At 42.9% G+C, this 18561-nt stretch overlaps 1 protein-coding gene across 2 annotated transcripts in view; it reads left to right on the top strand.

The window, feature by feature from the left end:
• Positions 1-18561, top strand: part of LOC133130669 (ankyrin-2-like) — a 106684-nt gene that overhangs the window by 82020 nt on the left and 6103 nt on the right. Inside the window, exons 11-16 of one of the 2 annotated variants that reach the window (XM_061245411.1) lie at positions 314-4840; positions 5273-5350; positions 7662-7793; positions 8057-8185; positions 8337-8508; positions 9453-9525. In XM_061245411.1, coding sequence (XP_061101395.1) covers positions 314-4840; positions 5273-5350; positions 7662-7793; positions 8057-8185; positions 8337-8508; positions 9453-9525 — 5111 coding nt within the window. The remainder of the gene's footprint in view (positions 1-313; positions 4841-5272; positions 5351-7661; positions 7794-8056; positions 8186-8336; positions 8509-9452; positions 9526-18561) is intronic. The other variant, XM_061245412.1, reaches the window with a different exon arrangement.

The following is an 18561-nucleotide window of genomic DNA, read 5'->3' as shown; positions in this document are numbered from 1 at the left end:
TTTGCTTCTTGCTTTGGTATTTGTCCTGTGTGCAGAAGACAACCAAACTGAGTGCAAAAGCAAGTTATTTCCTGCTGAAGTCATTCCCACCTGTCATTGTATTTATTTTGTTTTTGCTGACGTTTTGCCATCCAAAGCAAAGACCCCTAGTGTCCTCCCAGCCCACCCACCTTTTTGTAATCCACATTTTTTCCTCATTACCTTTTAAATTAAATAATTATGCTGTTCTTATCCTGATCACATTCTCCCAATCTCTTTTTCCATTATCATCTTGATTTACCCTTTTTGTGAATGAATGTTTCCCAACTGGAAGATGAGAGTATGCAGCCCCTTCCCCAGCTAACTGCCCTAGCTGGACCGGACCTGCTGTCTGACGTGTCAGAGCTGAAACAGGACCTGATCAAAATGACAGTCATCCTGGCCTCAGAGCCCAGTGAGGTGCCATGTTGCACTGTTGGAGAGGCCAGGCACCAGAGCCAGGCCCTGGATGAGCCAGGGGAACCTCTGCAGATCATGGGAAAAGTCAAAGAAGATCTGGAAAAAGTTGATGAGATCCTGAGGGGAGGTTCATGTATGAGCGTGGGGTCAGGCGATGTGTCAGGGCATGAGGAGGAAGGATGGGTCTTCCTCAGTGATGCAGAAATTGGAGAAGCCAAAAGAACAGCACTGTTTGAGGTCCAGGAACCTCTACTGCAAGAAGTGACAATAAACAGGGGGACCCCCAAACCAAAAATGAACAAGGACATGACAGGTATGGCCACGCACCTTAGCGAAGACCTCCATCAGTACCTCAGACAGCTTCCTGAGGCACACAGCCAGATCCCAGAGGATGTGGTTCAGGAGAGGTTTGAAGAGGTCATTCTCAGCAGGGGGAAACAAGAAAGCAAGGACAGCAGTGGTGGAATCAAAAAGCCAGCCCGGAGGAAGCTGAAAGAGAGGAGAGGCATAGATGAGTCTCACACACCTGGCTCTGATCCAGATTTCCACAGGTTCAGCTCAGAGGAGTCTCTTCAGGGAGAAACCAATCAAAGTTCACCTGCAGTAAAGAGCCCTTTTACCCCCTCTCCAGGGGTGGAAGAGACCCCCATTGGTTCCATAAAGGACAAAGTGAAAGCACTTCAACAGAAAGTTGAGGAGGAGGAGGAGAAAGGATGGAAGCAGAAGCCTGCCCAGGTGAGTGTGAAAAGCTGCTCCTCTTACATCACAGAGCAGAAAGTTGTTCCTAAATCCCCCAGATCCCCCAAATCTCAGACTGAGAGGCTGGAAGAGACTATGTCTGTGCGAGAGCTAATGACAGCTTTCCAAACTGGACAGGACCCTTCAAAATGCAAGTCTGGGCTTTTTGAACACAAAGCCATTACCACCACCACAGAAACAGAGCTTTTGAGCAAGGCACATACGACTGAGCCAATTGATACCATTCAATGCATGACTGCCCTTAATTCGCAGACTGAGGATTCTTTGCTGGATGCTGGACATTTAGAGGATTCACAGATCAGTCCAGATCGGAGGTGCTCAGAGGACTTCAGTGCCCTCATCAGAGCTGAACTGGAGGTCAACACTGAGTACCAGCTATTCAGAAAAGAGGGAGATGGTGAGGGTGAAAACTCTGTCGCAACAACTGTTAATGAAGCTCCTGACACTCAGGGTGACATTTCCTCAGCTAGAGCAGCCAGACACGAGGTCACCTCAGACCCACTGAGCTTTGGCTTGGGTCCCCAAACCCCTCAGACCACCTTTTTGAAAAATTCAGAAGCTACTCACAATGGCAGCAAGCTTTTGGTACCAGATGTAGCAGATTCCACTGCTACATTGTCAGAACAAGGCACCTGTCATGATCCCACAACCTTAGATCTGCCTTTAGGACAGCCGGACACACAGACCCTAAGCCCTTCTGCTGAAATCCCTATGCTAATTAGTCACAGGGACTCTCTGGAGGGCAGTCCCATAGTAGAAGACTCCTCTCACAGATCCCCAGACTCTATTGAGCCAAGCCCAATTAAGGAATCCCCATGCCGTGACTCATTGGAGAACAGCCCTGTTGACCAGAAAACAAAACCAAACTTTCCAGCAATGGCTGAAAATACCATGCCTGCTGGTCGGTTATTACCTACAAAAACAGACAGTACTATGGACCCTGTGGGCACTAGACTGCTGAGAGACCCTGAAGGCAGCGCTCTTGATGACGATAGTTATGAACAGACCTCCCAAATTGAGAGTTCAGGCAAGACTCCTCTTTCACCTGATACCCCAAGTTCTGAGGAAGTGAGTTATGAAGTCACTCCAAAAACACCAGACCTACAAGCCCAGCCAGGGTTCAGGAAATCGGCTGTAATTCCTGAGGATGCTGAGGAGGAAGAAGATGATGTAGAAAGCAATGACCCTCAAAGGCAATTTACACCAGAGGAGGAGATGTTCAAAATGGCTGCAAAAATTAAAACCTTTGATGAAATGGAACAAGATGCCAAAAGCAAATGGGAAAACAGAAATGATGTAAAAACATCCGAAACTGATTCTTTTGTTGCTCTTGAGGCTGGAGAGGATACAAGCGCAAAAAGCAGGAGCTCCTCAGAAAATGACACAGAGCTTAAAGAAGAGGCTAACATTACTGAAAACAGGGGAGAGCAAGAAGAGTCCCTAAAGGAGATCAGAAAAAGTGAATTAGCTAATAAGGAAGAAAAGGACTGGGATTCATGTACTGCCACAGATAGCCAAGCAGAGAGTGTGGTGCATAAAGTCACTGAAAATCACAGAATACATTCTAAGACAATGGGCCAGGATAAAGATTCCTTTGAAGACCCAAGTGTTTCTTTCACTGCTTTGGAACAAACACAGCACAGATCAGACATGCCCCTTTCTGTCAGTCTGGAAGACCACAAAGATGATGAGAGACCTTTTAAAATACCATCTATAACAAATGCTGCAAATTCAGATTCATTGCCATGTCTGGTTCCCTGGAGCAATGTGCAGGATGATGATGATGCCTTTGAAGTTGATAGACAGTCTCAGGGAATGAGTCCTAATAGAACCCTGATGGAAGAAGCAACAACAGGAGATCAAAACCCCTTCTTATTCCAGGAGGGGAAACTTTTTGAGATGACCAGAAGTGGCGCGATAGACATGACGAAGAGAAGCTTTGAAGATGATGGTCAAGGCATTGCCTTTTTTCAGATTGCCAAATGCCACACAGAGGGAGAGGATCCGGTGGGCTGTGAGGCTCCTGAAGCAGATGCCGTTATATCCCCTCAACAGACATGGATCACATCAGATCTGCTGATGAGTGCAGCAAATTCAGAAATTTTGATTACAACAGAGCATGTTGGTGCTTCTGACTGCAGCTCCACAGAGACAAATGTGGGTTCTCCAGATTCCACTGTAACAGTTGTGAACACAGCTTTTTCAGTGGTCACTAGATCCATTTATCCAGAACAGTCCTCAGACTCCTCACCAGAGGATCAAATCTCTGTTCTTGAACTACCATCACCTTTTGGGAAATCTCCACTCACACCTGCTGAGAAATCTGCCTCTATACTTGAAGAAGAATTGACTCTCACACATGCAAGGGAATCTGCCCCTATATGTGCTGAAGTGTTACCTCCTATAGCTGCTCGGGAATCAGCTCCAATACCTGAGGAAGACTTGCCTCCCACACCTTCTGAATCTGCCGCAGACTTTTGTGGTGGGGAATCAAAAATCCCATCAGAGTTGGCTTCCTCAATTGTGTCTCAAGCTGACATGATTTCATCACCTGCATCTGTCACCCCCCAAACTGGAAAGGATATCAAAACCACCTCTAAAATACCTTCCAGAACTTCAGTCAAATCCCAGGCTGGTCACGGCTCAGTGAGGCGTGTAACATCTCTCAAGGTCCAGACTGGCTCATTATCTGCTAAACCGGGAAAGAGGAGCAAATCTGAGGCTGACACTTCTTCGCTCAAACCTGATGCATCTTCAGTTAAACACCAAACAATTACTGGCTCACCAGTGAAATATGGAGAATTCCCAAAGGCCCAAAAGGGAAAGTTACCCACAAAGCAAGAAAAGAGGACTAAATCTGAGACTGATACTGCCTTGCTGAAATCCCAGCCTGGTTCTGATCAAGGGGTTAAGCGGGCAGAATCTCTCAAAGTCCAAAAAGGAAAGTTACCCAATAAACAGGAAAAGAGAAGCAAATCAGAGACTGATTCATCTGTGTTAAGGTTCCAGCCTGGTTCTGATACAAAGGTTAAACAAATAGATTCTATTAAAGTCCAAAGAGGAAAGTTACCTATAAAGCAAGAAAAGTGGACCAAGTCCGATTCTGACCCAATAATAAAACGGGCAGAGTCACCCAAGGTCCAAGGAAGCCAGTCACCTACCAAACAAGGAAAGAGGAGTAAATCTGAGGCAGACACATGTTCCAAAGGAACTGCTATATCCAAAAGGCCACTTAAAACCAGAAGTTTCTGTGAGGGAGATGGTCGAAATCACTTGAAGAAAGAAGAGTCATCTACAAAGGCAACAGTCCACTCCAAGTTGTCCATTAAGGACCAGTCTGGACAGACCATTCCCTGTTCTGGCACAATAAAAGAAAACAAAGAAGAACAGGTCTTTGAAACATATGTTGTGAAGACTGTTGAAGGAGCGATGTCAGTGGACAGTGTGCAGGTCACTCCAGTTGTTGATAGCAACAGCAGCACCTTGAATGTTTTTGATGGTGCAAAGAGTGGAACTCTTGGCAAGGAGCCGCAGTCCTGTGTTCCTGAAGCCATCTTTGGAACAAGCTCCGAGTGGGATGACCACTCTATGGAGACTCCAATGCAGCAGATCCCAGATGAAGCCACCAAAACCCAACGTGAAGGTAGTACATCATATCCAGTCAACTTCCTTCTCTATCTCTGTCTCTCTGTGCTGTTACAAATTTCTGTTCCTCTTCCAGCCATGGTGTTTGTGACAGCTGCAGTGTTGTCTTGTTTTGTGTTATCTGTTCCTGTACTGTCTTGTCTCTTTTCCTGTTGTGTTCCTGAGAATCTCAAGATTGATGCCCTTGGAGCTATTTGGTGCTAAAAATCTTTTTTTAAGAATGGGATGGATCAAATTGTATGTTAGATCAGCCCCAAGTAGGGTTAAGCAGGTCATCTGAGATGATAATTCTTCCTGTTTGCATGCACTGAACAATCAGCATTATAGTATGAAAATTAATTTCAGCTGATTGTTAAACTGCTCTAACACAATGCTGTTCTAGTAGGATCCTATATTTGTGTGATGATGTTTGGCGTGATGCTGTTTGCAGTAGACCCAGAGGAGATAATTGAAAGGAAGGAGCAAAGGCTGTCCATTGTCGGTGATCACCTTGGCTTCAGTTGGACAGGTGAGTCAGGCATCGGGAAATCCAGATTGCTTCATATATTAATTATAGGCTAAGCATTTCCCAACCTGTGTGCTATGGCTGTCAGATGAGGTCAGGTGTGCCATGAGAAAAATCCTTTACAAAAATGATGAATACCATTCACAATAAATGTAATTAAAATTCATATTGCTTGATTATAGCCTCTAAAGAATATTTATAGTTCAGTCTGTATGCATTTAATACTGCTCCAGCAAATAGACAGTTGAAATAAATATGTGGTTAAAGTTCCAACCTTCAGCTTTAATATGAAGGTTTTTACATTCATATTGGGTGAACTACAGCCCAGTGTAAGAAATTACAGAACTTTTTATACATAGTCCCTCCAATTGTAAGGGACCAGAAGTAATTGGACAATTGCCTTAAATGTTTCTTGGACAGATGTTTCACGTTTCATTGCTAGTCTACGCATAAAAGAGCTAGCATGACAATACATACCGGGGGGGGGGGGGGGGGTCCTCTTTCCATCACTCAGATTGATCTTCATCTTATCTGTCCATAATACTTTGTTCCAGAACATGTTTTTTACATTTTTTTACATTTTACATTTTAGTCATTTGGCAGACGCTTTTAATCCAAAGCGACTTACAAGTGCATAGGTTCTACCACAAGTCAAAGCATCACATCCAGAACTAGAAAAATACACCTGGACTGCTGTTCTAAACATATAGTCGTCATCATAAGTGCAATTTTTTTATTTTTTTATTTTTTATTTTTTTTTTTGGGGGGGGGGGGGGGGGGGTTAGACAGGGATAGGGGTATCAGAAGGGGGGGCGGGGTAAATCAGGAGGGGGGACTAAGGTAGAGTTTGAAGAGGTGTGTTTTGAGTCTGCGTCGAAATAGGGGGAGGGATTCTGCTGTCCTGACAGTGGTAGGCAAGTCATTCCACCACTGAGGAACCAGAACGGAAAACAGGCGTGAACGTGCAGCTCGACCGCCAGGTGCCCGTAGAGAGGGAATCGTAAGGCGACCAGAGCTGGCAGACCGGAGTGGTCTAGCTGGGGAGTAGGGAGTGATCAGGGAAATTAGTTTTAATGTGTGTTTCACAGATTTTCACCTGGCCATTCTATTCTCAAGGCTTGCTAGGTGTCTGCATCTTGTGGTGAACTCTCTGAGGTTATGTTGGCATGGAATTATCCTGATAGTCATCTTTGGCACATCTATGCCAACTGAATGCGTCCTGAAGAGTTATTCTTGATCAGTTGAACAGTTTCAAAACTGATTTTTCTTCACCATTCAAAGGATTCTTTTGTCACCCACTACACTGGTCTTCCGTGGTCTATCAGGTTGTTTGCCATTGCTGAGCTCACCAGTACTTTCTTGCTTCCTAATAATGACACACCTTATTTTTTGACTATGTCTCCAAATGCAGATGACACGACTGGAATCAACTCTTTTGCTACCTCGTATGCATGAACTAATGATGAAACATACATGTCCAAAACACATTGGAGCAACTAATTTTCTGATTACTTTTGGTCCCCTAAAATTGGAAAGCTGAAAGTCTCTTATTTAACCACAAACTGTCCAAATACTTACGAACTGCACTATAGGTGAGCACTTTATTAGGTAGACCTGTACACCAGCTTGTTAATGTAAATATTTAATCAGCCAATCATGTAGCAGCAACTATATGCATATATGTGGACATATATGCGGACATGGTCAAGAGGTTCAGTTGTTTTTCAGACCAAATGTCAGAATGGGCAAGAAATGTCATCAAAGTCACTTTCACCATGAAATAATTCTTGGTGCCAGACAGGGTGGTTTTAGTATCTCAGAAACTGCAGAACATGCACAACAGTCTCTAGAGTTTGCAGAGAATGGTGGGGAACAAAAAAACATCCAGTGAGCAACTGTTTTGCATGCAAAAATGTGTTGTTAATGAGAGAGGTCGAAGGAGAAGGGCCAGACTGGTCAAAGCTAACAGGAAGGTGACAGTAACGCAAATAACCACACATTACAACAGTGGTATGCAGAAGAGCATCTCTGAACACAAAACGCATCAAGCATAAAAGTGGATAGCCTACAGCAGCAGAAGATCCTACATCAGTCTAATTAATACCTGATAAAATGCTCAGCGAGTGTACTGTTTTAAGAGTGGTGTGTCATCAGATTCTGTAAATTAATGGTAGTTTGTCCATCTGAAGTTTGTCACAGATGGAAAAATGTCCAATCAGGCCATAGTTGTGAAACTGGAATCAACACTGAACATTTGCACAAAGCAGTATTGTCACAGTATGTATATTTGTTTCTGTGTATATTTTGACTGTAGAATTGGCCCTGGAGCTTGAGTTCAGCAGCGACTGCATCCAACAGATTCGCGCTGAGAATCCCACCTCCCTGCAGGACCAGAGCCATGCCCTACTAAAACTGTGGGTGGAGAAAGAGAAGGAAAACTCCACAGGTCTGTCCTGTTCATGCACACAATGGACACAGACATGAAATGTTCATGCATTTTGTACAGCTGTCCATTTACACAGCTGATAACCAAATTGCTAATTTACGCAGTTTATCAGCTCCCACTTCACTGCTGTCTTCAAAACATCTTTCTCACTAACATACATATACTGTATACTTACATTCCTAATACAAAAGTAAAATAGTAGCTGTTTGACCATATCACAAATAAATTATGTGAATTGTAATCTATTCAACACTTCTAAACAGAAAAAAGTCTGGTTAAGGCACTCACAGCAATAAATCGTGTGGACATTGTGCATCTGATGGAAATGAAAATGGTGGAGCCATGGGCCTGTGGAGCCATGGAAAAGATCACATCACCAGACCAGAGTGAAGGTATCACAACTGCTTCAAACTCATATTTTTTAACCTTATAGATATCATTACACTTCTAGCAGATCACTGACCCTTTAAAAAATACCTATTTTCACCAATATTCAGAAAAACATGATTGCATATGCGTGTGTGTTTCTGTGTGTGCGTGTAGGTTTCTCAGTGCTTCAGGATGATATAGGCAGCAGTCCCAGACGTGTGACCTCACACAGACCACCCCCAGCGGCCTCAGAGGAGGACCTGTCTATGGCCTCGCTTCCTGAAACCACAGAACTCACAGGACAACAAGGCCCCATGGAGCTGCAGAGAGGGATGGAAATGCAGGAGTATGTTAATCACCTGCCAATTTGTCAATCTTATTTCTTTTGTTAAAACAGAAACTATGCAATGTTTACAATTGCACTTATTCTCCACTGATGCTAGTGTAGATATGCTGATTATCATACCCTGGTGCTAGTGTAGATATGCTGATTATTGTACACTGATGTTAGTGTGGATATGATGCATAATGTACAATGATGTTAGTGTGGATATGATGCATAGTGTACAGTGATGTTAGTGTGAATATGATGCATAGTGTACACTGGTGCTAGTGTGGGTATGATGCATAGTGTACACTGATGTTAGTGTGGATATGATGCATAGTGTACACTGGTGCTAGTGTGGATATGCTGATTATTGTACACTGATGTTAGTGTGGATATGATGCATAGTGTACACTGGTGCTAGTGTGGATATGATGCATAGTGTACACTGGTGCTAGTGTGGGTATGATGCATAGTGTACACTGGTGCTAGTGTGGATATGATGCATAGTGTACACTGGTGCTAGTGTGGATATGATGCATAGTGTACACTGGTGCTAGTGTGGATATGATGCATAGTGTACACTGGTGCTAGTGTGGATATGATGCATAGTGTACACTGGTGCTAGTGTGGATATGATGCATTTTTTTACATTTTTGTCATTTGGCAGACGCCTTTAATCTAAAGCGACTTACAAGTGCATAGGTTTTGTTTTTTGGTGGGGGTTAGACAAGGATAGGGATATCAGAAAGGAGGGGTGGGGGAAATCTGGAGGTAGACCAAGGTAGAGTTTGAAAAGGTTAGTGTGGATATGCTGATTATTGTACACTGTTGTTAGTGTGGATATGATGCATAGTGTACACTGGTGCTAGTGTGGATATGATGCATAGTGTACACTGATGTTAGTGTGGATAGGTAAATGTGAAATGGAAAGTTGCTGTTTTTGTTTTTTTTTTGCTTTGCAGTAGATTGGGTGTGGCTCAAGTCTTGAATGATGAACTCAGCATGGAGCCTAGAGAAAGGAGCACCTGCCAACAGGTAAGTCCTCTCCTCTCAGTGCTGTCTTGTTTCAGGCTAGTGATCTGCTGAACAGAGGTGAAGCCCTTCCTCAGGTGTACAGCAGAAATCACCAGAATGAGCCAATACTTCCAGGTCAGATTGGGGCCCTCAGTGATGCTGCATGGAGCTTATCATGGTGTTACTGGCCATGGTAACCTTGGGCTATGGTTACTGATGCCCAGTGAGGGGGGGGGGGGGGGGGGGAGGCAGAGTAAGCCAGCTGGCCTGTTAGAAAGGGACCATGTCACAACGATCAGGCATGTGTACTGTGGGAACATGTGTGTGCCGCTACTGATCTCTATGTGGGAGACTGATATGACTGATATGGACTTCAGGGAACCTCCCCTTTTATTGAGGGGACAATACTGTGCACAATCTTTGGCCTAAGTATGGATGAGCCGTAAGAGTACAGAATCAAAATCAGTGGAAAATGCATTATATACTATTTATGTTATGATGTCATTGCATTGTTAAATGCTTTGCAGCATCTGTCCATTTTGATGTTGTTACAATGTCAGCAATGTTTCATCAACCAGTGTATGCAATCCAATCAAAAAGTGTACGTTTGTTTTCTATTAGATTTTTTGAGTATGAATATAGCACTGTGCATTGTTGCAGATGGGAATTTTTTCATTATTTACATTTTATTCTCATAACTCCATTCAGGTCTCATCCCATTTCTACTTGGAAAATAGAGCAGGTTCCACAGAATGTGATGAGTTCACTCTTGAGGCTAAAGGTTCATCTTATTTTGACACTCCTCGTCTCTTTAAGAGCCAAGCAGAGCCATCAGAATTGAGTGAAACAGGCTTTATGTTCAGCCGAATTCTCTCTGATGTAAACTCTTCTGGGCACAGTGGGATTTTACCTGAATTTGCCACATCACCTTCAAAATGTAGTCTAGTATCCAGCATATCTGAACCCAGTCAAGTTGTAGCAGACAACTTTGCCAAGGAGTCATCTGAACCAGTCAGTAAGGATGCCCTGCAAACACCTGAATCACTCAATAAAGATCTCCTGGAATCACCTGAACCAGCTTCTATTGATATACCACAATCACCTGAATCAGGCATTAAGGATGCATTGGAATCACCTGACACAATTCCAAATGATACACTGGAATCACCTGAATCAGTCCCAAAGGACATTCTGGAATCAACTGAATCAGTCCATAGACATTTGCTAGAATTATCTGTGGATACACTGGAATCACCTGGCGTGGTGCTTAAGGAAACACTGGAATCACCAGAATCAGTCCCAAATGATAGCTTTGAATCACCTGACTCAGTCCCAAAAGATACCTTTGAATCACCTGACTTAGTCCCAAAAGATACCTTAGAATCACCTGACAAAGTTCCAGATGATACATTTGAATCACCTGACTCAGTCCCAAAGGCTACCTTGGAATCACCTGACTCAGTCCCAAAAGATACCTTGGAATCACCTGACACAGTTCCAAATGATGGCTTTGAATCACCTGACTCAGTCCCAAAAGATACCTTGGAATCACCTGACTCAGTCCCAAAAGATACCTTTGAATCATCTGACACAGTTCCAAATGATACCTTTGAATCACCTGACTCAATGCCAAAGGATACCTTGGAATCACCTGACACAGTTCCAAAAGATACTCTGGAATTACCTGACTCAGTCCCAAAAGGTACTTTGAAATCACCTGACACATTTCCAAAAGATACCTTGGAATCATCTGACTCAGTGCCAAAGGATATTTTTGAATCACCTGACAAAGGTCCAGATGATACCTTTGAATCACCTGACTCAGTGCCAAACGATACCTTGGAATCACCTGACACAGTTCCAAAAGATACATTGGAATCATCTGGCACAGTTCCAAATGATACCTCTGAATCAGCTGACTCAATGCCAAAGGATATCTTTGAATCACCTGACAAAGTTCCAAAAGATACCCTGGAATCACCTGACACAGTTCCAAAAGATACCTTGGAATCACCTGACACAGTTCCAAATGATACCTTTGAATCAGCTGACTTAGTCCCAAAAGATACCTTGGACTCGCTTGACTCAGTGCCAAAGGATATTTTTGAATCACCTGACTCATTCCAAGAAGATGCCTTTGAATCACCTGACTCAATGCCAAAGGATATCTTTGAATCACCTGACAAAGTTCCAAAAGATACCCTGGAATCACCTGACTCAGTCCCAAAAGATACATTGGAATCACTTGAAACAGTTCCAAAAGATACCTTTGAATCATCTGACTCAGGCCCAAAAGATACCTTGGAATCACCTGACTCAGTCCCAGAAGATACCTTTGAATCACCTGACTCAATGCCAAAGGTTATCTTTGAATCACCTGACAAAGTTCCAAAAGGTATCCTGGAATCACCTCACTCAGTCCCAAAAGATACATTGGAATCACCTGACACAGTTCCAAATGATACCTTGGAATCACCTGACTCTGTGCCAAAGGATATTTTTGAATCACCTGACTTAGTCCAAAAAGATACCTTTGAATCACCTGACTCAGTCCCAAAAGATACCTTTGAATCACCTGACTCAGTCCCAAAAGATACCTTGGAATCACCTGACTCAGTCCCAAAAGATACCTTGGAATCACCTGACTCAGTCCCAAAAGATACATTGGAATCACCTGACACAGTTCCAAATGATACCTTGGAATCACCTGACTCTGTGCCAAAGGATATTTTAGAATCACCTGACTCAGTTCCAAAAGATATCTTGGAATCACCTGACTTAGTCCAAAAAGATACCTTTGAATCACCTGACTCAGTCCCAAAAGGTACCTTTGAATCACCTGACTCAGTCCCAAAAGATACCTTGGAATCACCTGACTCAGTCCCAAAAGATACCTTGGAATCACCTGACTCAGCCCCAAAAGATGTGTTGGAATCACCTGACTCAATGCCAAAGGTTATCTTTGAATCACCTGACTCAGTTCCAAAAGATACCCTGGAATCACCTGACTCAGTTCCAAAAGATACCTTTGAATCACCTGACTCAATGCCAAAGGATATATTTGAATCACCTGACTCAATTCCAAAGGATATATTTGAATCACCTGACAAAGTTCCAAAAGATACCCTGGAATCACCTGACTCAGTCCCAAAAGATACCCTGGAATCACCTGACTCAGTCCCAAAAGATACCTTAGAATCACCTGACTCAGTGCCAAAGGATATCTTTGAATCACCTGACAAAGTTCCAAAAGATACCCTGGAATCACCTGACTCAGTCCCAAAAGATACCTTAGAATCACCTGACTCAGTGCCAAATGATACCTTGGAATCACCTGACTTAGTCCAAAAAGATACATTTGAATCACCTGACTCAGTCCAAAAAGATATCTTTGAATCACCTGACTCAGTCCCAAAGGATACCTTAAAATCACCTGACTCAGTGCCAAAGGTTATCTTTGAATCACCTGACTCAGTCCCAAAAGATACCTTGGAATCACCTGACTCAGTCCCAAAAGATACCTTAGAATCACCTGACTCAGTGCAAAAGGATTTTTTTGAATCGCCTGGCAAAGTTCTAAAAGATACCTTGGAATCACCTGACACAGTTCCAAATGATACCCTGGAATCACCTGACTCAGTCCCAAAAGATACCTTTGAATCACCTGACTCAATGCCAAAGGATATATTTGAATCACCTGACTCAATGCCAAAGGATATATTTGAATCACCTGACAACGTTCCAAAAGATACCCTGGAATCACCTGACTCAGTCCCAAAAGATACCTTGGAATCACCTGACTCAGTCCCAAAAGATACCTTAGAATCACCTGACTCAGTGCCAAAGGATATCTTTGAATCACCTGACACAATTCCAAATGATACCTTTGAATCACCTGACTCAGTCCCAGAAGATATCCTGGAATCACCTGACTCAGTTCCAAAAGATACCTTTGAATCACCTGACTCAATGCCAAAGGATATATTTGAATCACCTGACAAATTTCCAAAAGGTACCCTGGAATCACCTGACTCAGTCCCAAAAGATATCCTGGAATCATCTGACTCAGTCCCAAAAGATACCTTGGAATCATCTGACACAATTCCAAATGATACCTTTGAATCACCTGACTCAGTCCCAGAAGATATCCTGGAATCATCTGACTCAGTCCCAAAAGATACCTTGGAATCACCTGACTCATTCCCAAAATATACCTTGGAATCATCTGACTCAATGCCAAAGGATATCTTTGAATCACCTGACAAATTTCCAAAAGGTACCCTGAAATCACCTGACTCAGTCCCAAAAGATAACTTGGAATCATCTGACACAATTCCAAATGATACCTTTGAATCACCTGACTCAGTCCCAGAAGATATCCTGGAATCACCTGACTCAGTTCCAAAAGATACCTTTGAATCACCTGACTCAATGCCAAAGGATATATTTGAATCACCTGACTCAATGCCAAAGGATATATTTGAATCACCTGACAAAGTTCCAAAAGATACCCTGGAATCACCTGACAAAGTTCCAAAAGATACTCTGGAATCACCTGACTCAGTCCCAAAAGATACCTTGGAATCACCTGACTCAGTCCCAAAAGATACCTTAGAATCACCTGACTCAGTGCCAAAGGATATTTCTGAATCGCCTGGCAAAGTTCTAAAAGATACCTTGGAATCACCTGACACAGTTCCAAATGATACCTTGGAATCACCTGACTTAGTCCAAAAAGATACATTTGAATCACCTGACTCAGTCCAAAAAGATATCTTTGAATCACCTGACTCAGTCCCAAAACATACCTTGAAATCACCTGACTCAGTCCCAAAAGATACCTTAGAATCACCTGACTCAGTGCCAAAGGATATCTTTGAATCGCCTGGCAAATTTCTAAAAGATACCTTGGAATCACCTGACACAGTTCCAAATGATACCTTGGAATCACCTGACTCAGTCCAAAAAGATATCTTTGAATCACCTGACTCAGTCCCAAAGGATACCTTAAAATCACCTGACTCAGTGCCAAAGGTTATCTTTGAATCACCTGACAAAGTTCCAAAGGATGTCCATGAATCATCTGAATCCATCCCTTGTAATACACTTGAATCACAAGAAACAATTAAGGACATGTTGGAATCACTGGAGCCAGTTCCTGTGGATAGATTGGACTCAGATGAAGGCTCCACAATCTTTACTGAGTTTGAACAAAAGTCCTCTGGATCAAACCCGACTCTTTGTGAATTAAGCCAAATTAGAGCTGAATTAAATCAGGAAGAGCGATTACCTATATTCAAACATGGTGTTCTGGAGTTGTGCAAAGAATCATGTAATTTTCATGAGGCACTAGACAGAGATGAACAAACTGAATTAACTCCAATTTCACCTGTATTCATTGAATCACCTTTGGAGCCCTCGCCGAGGGACCCTGTGCTATGTGGAGCATTCTCCCAAGATGGCGAGGAGTCACTGGATGTGGAGAAATTGCCAATATCAAAAGAAACACCCTCTGAGTCAGCTAAAACCTTACCTGGAATTTGCCATTCATCCAGTGAAGTGGCTCTTAGTGAAGATCACCACCACCTTTTATCCAAGCCTCCAAAAACCCTGGTGGACTTTATTCACCAAGATATATCTGCCACCAAAGCCGCAGCAACAGAATTCAATTGGGACTGGAACACCCCAAAGATGGAATTCCCCCAGACCTCTACAGCTGATGGGGTCAGAGATCAGACTGACCCTACAGTATTCCAGGCAAACATTTCAATGACTGAACTTGGATTTGATGAATCATCAGATTCATCTGTAGAATCTCCAGATTCAACCAAAACCATATTGGAACTAGCTCAGGAATCATTCAAGGGCTCTTGCAAAGAGGAGTTAACTGTTGGTACTGATCTCCCCACAGCTGCGCTTGTGGCCACACTAGTCACAGAATGGGAGATGGAGACATCTGACCATACCCAGCCACCTGTGGCCATCAGACAGACATTTGCCCTCCAGGAGATAGATCAGCTGTGTGAGGGCTCAGACCAGGAATACTTTGATTGTAGGAAGGGTTTTTCAGAGCCTGAGAAATATAAAATGAAAAAGGGTGTGGCTGGTGCTGATCCACATCCTCAGCTCCAGGAAGGGCTTGACACGCGGGCCACCCCCCTTACCACAGATGGCCCCTTGCACAGGTGTTTACTTTCCTCTGGGAGAAAAGAACATGAGGACATGCCGATTGATCACAAATTTGACAAATTCTGGAGCCAGCAAGAAGAAGGAGTGGACATCTGGGCTGAGCAGGAACAGGGAGTTGTGCCCCCCTGCAGTTCAGGTGCTCAGTCTGTAGTGATGCCTCTCGTGAAGATCCCAGCCATGGGGGAAGATTCACTGGAGAGGGTAAGAGTTTGAGCATGACTCCCCCTACCAGTTACTCCTGCCTCCTCTCTTCCTGCTTCTACCCAAGCTTGCAATTCATTAAAGAAGAATGTGTTAGGACTCTGGAGCAAATAGGGGACCCTGCATTGCTTCTTGGCTGTAGTGCTGAGGCACATTAACCCTTACAGATGGTCAGATCCTATAACTCCAGTAGATAATCACATAAAGTACTATGCAAAAGTCTCAGGTAACCTAGATGTTTTAAATATAGATTTGGTCTTTGGCCTTGTTTATTTTTTCTGCGGTGGTGTGTCAGTAGAAAATTAAATTAAATTAAATTGAAAGTTTCTAAATACCGCAGTAAACTGTAATCAAGTCAATATTTGTTGTGACCTCCCTTCACCCTTAAAACAGCAAGACCTCTAAGAAAATCGTTTGGTAGGTTGTTCCAAACATATCAGAGACCTCCAGGTAATCCCAGACAGCCAAAATCTGGTTTTAATCAGAAAAGTGTGCTCTTTCCTACTGACATACTAATGCAGGTGCCTAAGACATTTGTACAGTATTGAACTTCACGCAATGTCAAAGCAAATGACCTGTCTAGCTCAGCTGAATGGCTTGTTCATGTTATCAGTAGCTCAGTATGCCAGTTCGATTTTGGTGCAGATTCTGGTTCAGATTACTGCAGATTGTATTGTACTGAACCTCCTTTTCACTTAATTTCATAATCATGATCATTAACATCCTCATCAACACATTTAGCATGATTGTTATTCAGCTCTTATGTTTTGGAGACCCTGTATTGGTGCTGATGACATCACAGTAAGCTGATAACATTAACATGCTATAGTATAAATGTCATTATCAGCAGTGCTACTATGCTCGAGATATCAGGAGTTAGGGCTGAACGATTTGGGAAAATAATTTCATTGTGATTTTTCAGACCAATATTGTGATTGCAATTTCTTTTAAAGTCCCTTCCTTTTGTATTCATTATATTACATTAATGGCATTTGGCAGACGCTCTTATCCAGAGCGACGTACAGTGCGGATGTGCGGATGTGGCTGTGCGGATCTTATTGTGGCTACACCGGGGATCGTACCACCGACCTTGTGGGTCCCAGTCATGTACCTTAACCACCACGATGCAGGCCGCCCTGCATTCACCGTGTATTCACAGTGTAGATAAAAAATAATTCTATAGTATACCCACCACAAAATTAGATGCTGTCAACATATGAACTGCTCTTTAATAATAGCCTACATATTAACCTCTTTACTATTGCCCCTTTTCTTCACGCAGGTTTGAAAATGACATGCCCACAGAAAATATTTTGCTTATTAAACTACACAACACTTTTTTTCCCCGCACCTGTCACCATCCCCCTGTCTATCTGTCTCAACCTCCCTCTCCTTTAAGAAGATCATAAGAAAGAAGTACAATAAAATATTTTTTGAATATATTTAAATGATCACCCTATACAACATGGGGTCATGTCACTGATACTGCCCTCTACTGTGGAGTCAAAGGTATTTTCACTGTCTTCCTCCGAAATATTCACTCAGATGTGAGATTCTTTGGAGTAAACCTTTTTTGCAATAAATTAACTATTTCTGCCAAAACGCAACAGCGTCCACGTGCATTGAAATTGCTAAGGTTTTGTTACACAGGCAATAAAATGCTATTGTTTTATGCAAACCTAACAAACTATACACCATTGGAAATATAATGTCATTAGCTAAAATGCTTGTCAGTTATCACTTCAATAACATGAACACAGTCGGTTCTTTGTTGGACAGAACAGATAGGGAGTAAGCCCATACTTACTGGTCAGAGAAGTTCCTATATGTTCTAGTGTGTCTATACAAAATATACATAATGGCATTCATATGTAAAAGTACTTTTGTAGAAGTATGCAACTGCAAAATGGACAACAATCATAATTCCTCAAGATAAATTCTTGGGGAATTCTATCGACATTTCTCCGAGTTGGCACATTTCTAGAATTAGAAACTTTTAATCATTTGGTTAGCTGGACCCGGTGGCACGGATGGTGGAGTGAGTAGCACTGCCGCCTCACAGCAAGGAGGTCCTGGGTTCGCCGGGACCTCTCTGTGTGGAGTTTGCATATTCTCCCCGTGTCTGCGTGGGTTTCCTCCGGTTTCCTCCCACAGTCCAAAGACATGCAGATTAGGCTGATTAGGGAGTCTAAATTGCCCATAGGTATGAGTGTGTGAGTGAATGGTGTGTGTGCCCTGCGATGGACTGGCGACCTGTCCAGGGTGTATTCCTGCCTTTTGCCCAATGTATGCCCCCCTGCGACCCTGTTCAGGATAAGCGGGTTCAGATAATGGATGGATGGTTAGCTGGACCCTTGCCGTGAACAAGACACTGACATTACCGTGTTTATTTTATGTGGATTTCCAAAGTGCAGAGAAGATGAGGTCCCCCACACTGGTTTTGCCACCCACAGGTTACAAAATAGGTTACTGCTATCGCTGTGTGTATGAGTGTGTGTTAAGTGGCATCTTAAAATAGGTTACACAAATGGAACCATGAGTTGATGTAAACATATTGATCTGAAAACATTTATTCAATTAACTTTTGAATTGGAAAAACCAAAGGTTCACAATAAAAATCTTTTGATAACTTAAAGCCTTTTGTAAACATTTTAGCAACATGAAAGC

Source organism: Conger conger, chromosome 6 (genome assembly GCF_963514075.1).
Source record: "Conger conger chromosome 6, fConCon1.1, whole genome shotgun sequence".
In the NCBI taxonomy this organism is placed as follows: domain Eukaryota; kingdom Metazoa; phylum Chordata; class Actinopteri; order Anguilliformes; family Congridae; genus Conger; species Conger conger.
Note: the sequence above shows the minus strand (reverse complement) of the source record. Positions and strands in the feature narration are given on the sequence as shown.